The following is a 6,763-nucleotide window of genomic DNA, read 5'->3' as shown; positions in this document are numbered from 1 at the left end:
CAGCCCCCACCCTCTCTGCAAGAGAAGGGGCCACCCCAACCCACCCTCCCAAACCCCCCTTGTCCCAAGAGTGGCGCAGCAGCAGCCCAGCAGGTCTGTGAGCACTTAGAAAAGAATGCTATGATTCCCAAGACCCAGCATGGCTACTCAGAAAAGTGGAGTTTGGGGAAAATGTTTGTGGTGTGCAGGAATAGGGTCTGAAGAATCTGTCAGGTCCAATATCTCCCACTTCGTTTTTCCAATCTTCAATCCTGTTTTCCACATATGCATAGCAATTTGCTTTCCCACCCCAAAACAAAAATACTCATAAAAATTCATTAGAATTTTTGTATAAATTTCATCTCATAAAGTCATTTTTAGATGCAGTTTTGACAAATAAGAGATTTTTTTGCAAGCAATTTCCCCAAAGGTGATACGTACCTGTACACATTGGTTGGTTGGAATGGCATAGAAAAATCCATAGGTGTACTAATGTAAAAGGCTGTATGAGTTTTGGCTTGTGCATTGGTTTGAGAAGTGTGAAGTAGGTGGTTCTTTTTCATGAAAAGGTAATCAAGATCAAATGTCTTCCTCATCTTCCTCGTCCATGGAGAAGGGCCACATGGCTCAGCAGCAGAGCACAGGAGGGCTCAATCAGTGGAGCATGAGACTCTTAATCTCAGGGTTGTGGGGTTTTTATACCAACACCTCTCCCCCCACCAAAAATAAAAAAAAATGTCTGTTGTTCCTATTATGTCATTGAAAAACCACACACCCAACCATTCCCCAAAGTTGTTTAGTGTTCATTCAATTTAGAATCAGCTCTTTAAAGCATTTTTGTTGTTGTTTTTTGCTGTTCTCGGAAATCCTAACCTTGCTGGTGCCACTCAAACAAATGGGAATTTTCACTGCCTCAAAGCCTATCTATTTAGATGTTTTGGGAAGCTGGTTTGGCTTATGTGCTGACTTGTAGTTTTTTTAATGTATTCTACTTAAAAACAAACAATAAAAAACAAATAGCTGGACTCTGTACTGAAAGAAGTTGAATTCTGTGACCTTAAAGTGACTTTGCTGCATAAATGTCAGAATCAGTGCTGGGCAGAGATGCAGGAGGGGGCTTTTAGGGTGCACAATTGTGGTGTCCTAAACCACAATCTGGGACGCGGGTGGCCCTGTGGGTTAAACCACAGAGCTTAGGGCTTGCCGATCAGAAGGTCAGTGGTTCGAATCCCTGCAACGGGGTGAGCTCCCGTTGCTCGGTCCCAGCTCCTGCCAACCTAGCAGTTAGAAAACACGTCAAAGTGCAAGTAGATAAATAGGTACCGCTACAGCGGGAAGGTAAACGGCGTTTCCGTGTGCTGCTCTGGTTCGCCAGAAGCGGCTTTGTCATGCTGGCCACATGACCTGGAAGCTGTACACCGGCACCCTCAGCCAATAACGCAAGATGAGCGCACAACCCCCGAGTCGGTCACGACTGGTCCTAATGGTCATGGGTTCCTTTACCTTTAAACCACAATCTTCTACCCCATAATATTGGATTATTCACCAATACCCTAAGCACTCTCTCTCACACACAATCACCTTTGGTGGCTCAGACAATGGCTGTCACTTGTCAAGAAATAGAAGGGAAGCCCACCCACCAGGAAATAAAAGGAACCCACCCACCAGTCTTCCAGCAGATCCTAGACAGTGGTGCCATTCCAAAGTCAAGGCCAAGCACCCCCAAACTGCGGCCCTCCAGATGTTTTGGCCTACAACTCCCATGATCCTTAGCTAACAGGACCAGTGGTCAGGGAAGATGGGAATTGTAGTCCAAAACATCTGGAGGGCCGAAGTTTGGGGATGCCTGGTCAAGACCAAAGGAGGGACAGTCCAGTGCCATCTCCCCCCCCCTTTACTGGGTGAGTAGTACCCAGGCCTGCACTACAAGGGTAGCCTCAATGTCTCTCAGTGAGGAGGAAGGAATGCAAGCATGAGAAACAGATTCAAGATTTACAGGCTCATAGATCTGTCTGGGAATGTGCTTCCATCATCAAAACTGAGCTCTCAGCACACACAAATCCTTCTCCCTTCAAATCTGGTTTCAGCAGCCCAATAGCAACTGTTACGTGTTACATTAAGCAGTTGAAAACCTTTGCTGATCTGCAAATCACCCAGAAATCTCCCTCTCGATCAGCCTCTCCCCCACCCCCTCTAGCCTGTGGAAATCTGCTAGTACATGACAACTCCATGCAGGATGTATATGTGTCAATATTTCTTCTTTGAGCAGAATAAGGCAGCATGCTGGATTTTATAAGTCCTAAGGGGACACGTGCCAAGCATCACTTCACAAGCCATTTATGCCTTGACTGACGAGCTGGTTGCAACAAGTAGTTCAATTCCAGGCACATATGTCTCTTCTGCACAATGCTTTATTTGATGCCCCATTCATCTCACTGGATTTGAATTAACAGAGTTGCATAAAAATCTAGTAAGAAACCATCCTCTTCATGTCAGCCACTTTACTCCCTCCACCCAAATTTTTGCACAGAGAGTCCATTTCAATGGGCTTCACGTCTTCTTCTCTGACAGCTACACTCAGCATGGCCAAAGCAGAAAAGAGAGATAAACAAGGTTGCTTCTCACACTTCACAGACACAGAAATAAACAAACAGGCTCCAGAAGAGATGCTCTCTAGGAGGCACCTTCCACATCCATGGTGTCCTGTAACTGCTGAACCATCTTCTCTTCCAGCTCTTTGGGTTTGCCTTGAAAAGAAATTAAAAATTGTGATTTTCAATAGTCCTCTGGAAAACCTGACTGCGGAACTCCCTCTCCCTCAAGAGGTTTTGCTGTGGCCTCAACACTGAACATTTTTAAACAGCTTTAAAAACCCACCTTTTCTTAATTTAATCCATCTTTAACTGGCCTTTTTAATATAATTAATTTTTGCTGCATTTGTCAGGATTGATTATTTTTTTATTTTTTGTGATTTTATAGTGCAGTGGTACCTTGGGTTACGAACTTAATTCGTTCCGGAGGTCCGTTCTTAACCTGAGGTGCGCTTTCGCTAATGGGGCCTCCCGCTGCCGCCAGCGCGCGATTTGCGTTCTCATCCTGGGGCAAAGTTCGCAACCCGAGGTACTACTTCCAGGTTAGCGGAGTTTGTAACCTGAAGCATTTGTAACCCGAGGTACCTCTCTATTTACTTCGGGCAGGCGAGGCCCCCAAAGGCAACGTACAAATAATTTTAATGAAAAAACCCCTCTGTGGAATTCTCAGGGAAGCCCCTCTGGCTTCTGATCTGGCTTAACTTTGTGAGCTGGGAGAATGGAGCCAAATGGCACAAGTCAACATGAAGCTCACATCACGACCGGCCAGCTGCTTTTAAGCTACCCATTTCATATTACAAAAGGCTGACTTCCTGATCAGCCAGCCTCACCTGCATGGGGAGCCCGGAGAAGGTGGATGCTCTGCTTGACCTCCTTGATGTCTTGTGCTTTCTGAAGCTCTTTCCCCTTCTTTAATCTGGGGTGGGCGGGAGAGAAGAAATGAACAGGAACCCTCTTATTGCAAAATCAATGAAAGTAGAGTACAAGCAGATTTTAAATGCACACAAATTAGAGCACACATTTCATGCCTGTCAAAAGGAACTGAGATATCACTCACAGAAGTCCAGCTACTAGCAATGAAGAGGAAACCCTTTTTTAAAATTTAAAAAAACACCCCTCACAACAAAGCATGTGGTCATATTGGGTACATCAGACAATTATGACATAAGGCCAACCACTTCTCCCACTTTCAACTGGTGGATCTGGTTCATTGATTTTGCCCCCAGAAACATCATGAGAAGCAAATTGTTCCTTCCAAATTTCCCCGGCATCTCAAGGGAGCCCAAGAGAACCAATTTATGGAAAAAAAACTTTAGTGCAAACTAGAAATTTTGCCAATGATGTTAAATAGCTCCACTCATCCCAACTGCAAAATGTTTGTGATTTTACAACATGCAGCTGGGGTCAAAGCCCTCCACTCTCAGCTGATGCCTCAAAGGAGAAAGGGATTGCTGCCCCTCACCTGTTCATGATGAATTTGGCCTGCCGCCTTCGCTTGATCTCTTCTACTCTCTTCATTGCATCCACTGAAAAAGAAAGACATTGTAATATTAAAATTAACTGCATTTGAGCCATGACCTCACTAGTTGGTCTTGGACAGGCCCCACTCCACCTGCCAAGAGGGATAATACTGACTCATTTTACAGGGCTTTATTACAATTGAGCAACATAGGACTTTGAACAAATGAAATGCTTATATCACATGCTATGGCCTTCTGCACATGTTCATCAGATGTTCATTAACTGCATACAGTATATGGGGTTATTGCAATTATTGGGTTATTGTTGTATTTACTTTATGTACTTTGTGGCTTTATATTCTGATTTTATCCTGTGAACCTCCCTGAGACCTGCAGGTATAGGGCGGTATATAAAGTCTAGTAGTAGCAGTAGTAATAACTATACTTGATCATTAGCTCAACTCCCATCCCATGATTCTATTTGCACCATTAGAAAATGCTGGCACAAAACTCACAGGCACTTTTAAATGTCACATGCTGTGAACTGCTAAGTTATGCTGGTTAAAAACAACGTTGCTAACATTACTTGTGTTTTTTTAATCCTGCCCCACCGCATATAGGAATTGAACATACCTGTCTTATTCCAAAGCTCTCGCTGGTATTTCACGGGTTCATTTCTCCGTTTCTCAAACTCAAATGAATTATCCTACATAGTTAAAAGCAGAAGAATTAGTGTCAGACAACTAAGTTTCAAGCTGGTGCCCCAAACACCTGTCTTCCTTTTGAAACATTTTTCAAAAGATGCAAGTCCAACGTAACATTTGCAAGTCCAGCATAGAACTCACAGCTGCTCAGAGCTGCAAGCTAAAGGCAAGAGAATGACTTACCTCCTCCTCAACTGCATGCATCACCACTCATCTCTAAGACCATAATCAACAAAAAGTCCCTTTCACAGAATAAGCAGCAAAAATGCCAACACCACAAAAAGGTCCAATCAGCAACTTAAGTACATCCATAGTGGGTGGGTGTTGTTGCTGTGCTGTGCTGTGGAGCATGGAGAATGCTCTGCAGTAACGTCACTTTGGAAGGCAAAATATGGGCAAGAGGACCAAAGCTGAGTTCACCAGAAAGGAGGATCAGACCAAGTGGAACCAACTAGTCCAGCATCCCACAATGACAGAGATGTCCACAAATAGGACATGAAGGTATAACTGATGCTCCATAGAAGCTGATATCCAAAGAGACAACCTGCCTCTGAAAGTGGAACATTCTGAATAAAAGCTTCTAATAGTCCCCTCAAATCTCTTTCGCCAGTGAAAATCAATACATCTTGGGGCAGCAGACTTGACTTTGTTTGTTCAAGCTACTCAGTCATTTCAGCTGCTGCTCCACAGCTACAGGCCAGCAGTGCAAACTCAGTGACACTTCCGTGCCTCAAAACCTTTAAATAATAATTTTACAGCACTCCTAGAAATCCACTTGCTTGAATGGGATTGGGGCACAGTGATGTGCCCAACAGCACCCGACTCGCACACTCACCACTGTCAATTCTTTCCCAGATGCTTTGCGGAACGCTTTGGTCCATCTGACCTTCCTTGGATTCCGCTTCTTCTTGAAGTTTTTGTGGCATTTTGACTTGCAAAACCGAAACACCTGCAGGAAGAGAGAGCCTCAATCATCTCTTTATTCCCTCAATCATCTCTTTATCAACATTTCTCGTGATGTCTGATTCTGCCACTACAATCCAAGCAGCCTAGGAAATGGTGTTTACCCTGAAGGGTAGGAGTTCCCAGGACTGCTTCTAGCCTGTCAATACGTTACAAGTGCAGAGCAAAACCTTCGGCTGTCACAACTGAGGTGTGTTAGAGACCCCTGCCGCCCTAGCAGTTTTTCCCAAACTTGGGTCCCCAATTGTTTTTGGACTGCAACTCCCATCATTCCTAGCTTTCACAAACAGTGGTCAGGGATGAAAAGTGCGGTGGGTGGGTGAAGGGATGGTTCCTGGGCAGATGCGCGAACATCCCGCGAGCCAATCGGGATGCAACCGCAGCTGTCACACAGCCACGCCTGAATGCCCAATACAGGGGGGACACGTATCATGCGAGCCCTCGAGAGTCAGGCCGCTATGGAGGAGCCCTAAGGATGGGCTTCGGGTGTGACGTCTCCACAGACCGACCCGCCCTCCCCGCCACGTGCCTGCCTGAGGAGGAGGCGGCACTCTGCCCATGCTCAGAGGAGCCCTCACTCACCTTGCAGTCGTTGCGGACGAACTGGACCCCGTGGCCCGGGTAGACGGGGCCGGAGCAGAAGTAGCACTTCTCCACACGCATCGCAGCGCCTACCGTGGAAGAGAAAGGAAAAAAGGGCGATTCCCCGTCCCGGACCGGAAGTTCCGCTGCTGTAACTTCCGGAGCACGCGGCTAGAGCGTCTCCCTGCCGCCGCGCCTTCTGCCGTTGCGCCGAGAGCGGAACGAGCACGCATGCGCACCAAAGGGCCTGTCGGCTTCGGAGTTGCCTTTCTGGAGGCGCCTGCAGGAAGGCGGGCAGGCGGAAAGCCGGTAGAGACACCACGTGGTGGTCCTTGGGGGGCTGGAAAAGGGAGAGACCCTCCAAGCCGTGGGGCTGGGTGGGACATGAAGATACCCCCTCCTGTGGCAGTGCCTGCCTGTCCTGCCTCTCCTCCAGCCGCTCTCCCTCAGCTCAGTGGGCAGAGCAGCTGCTTGGCCTGCAGAA

At 46.7% G+C, this 6,763-nt stretch overlaps 1 protein-coding gene across 1 annotated transcript; it reads right to left on the bottom strand.

Moving 5' to 3' along the window:
- Positions 1-2,372: 2,372 nt before the first annotated feature.
- RSL24D1 (ribosomal L24 domain containing 1) lies at positions 2,373-6,368 on the bottom strand. The gene is made up of 6 exons (XM_035131386.3): positions 6,280-6,368; positions 5,570-5,683; positions 4,664-4,736; positions 4,033-4,096; positions 3,401-3,486; positions 2,373-2,726 (listed from the first exon to the last, which is right to left on the bottom strand). The coding sequence occupies exons 1-6, from the start codon at positions 6,358-6,360 to the stop codon at positions 2,653-2,655; spliced, it is 492 nt and encodes a 163-aa protein (XP_034987277.1). The 5' UTR covers positions 6,361-6,368; the 3' UTR covers positions 2,373-2,652.
- Between the last annotated feature and the right edge of the window lie 395 nt (positions 6,369-6,763).

This window comes from Zootoca vivipara, chromosome 13, assembly GCF_965207765.1.
Source record: "Zootoca vivipara chromosome 13, rZooViv2.hap1.1, whole genome shotgun sequence".
Classification (NCBI taxonomy): Eukaryota; Metazoa; Chordata; class Lepidosauria; order Squamata; family Lacertidae; genus Zootoca; species Zootoca vivipara.
Note: the sequence above shows the minus strand (reverse complement) of the source record. Positions and strands in the feature narration are given on the sequence as shown.

Bases quoted from the DNA above. Each gene is read 5' to 3' on its own strand.
- RSL24D1 (XM_035131386.3), bottom strand. From the start codon at position 6,360: ATGCGTGTGGAGAAGTGCTACTTCTGCTCCGGCCCCGTCTACCCGGGC. The intron at 4,097-4,663 runs GTATGTTCAATT...TTTCTTTTTCAG, and splicing joins AGAGCTTTGGAATAAGACAG to TGGATGCAATGAAGAGAGTA. The intron at 2,727-3,400 runs GTGAGGCTGGCT...TTTCTTTTCAAG, and splicing joins TCTCCGGGCTCCCCATGCAG to GCAAACCCAAAGAGCTGGAA.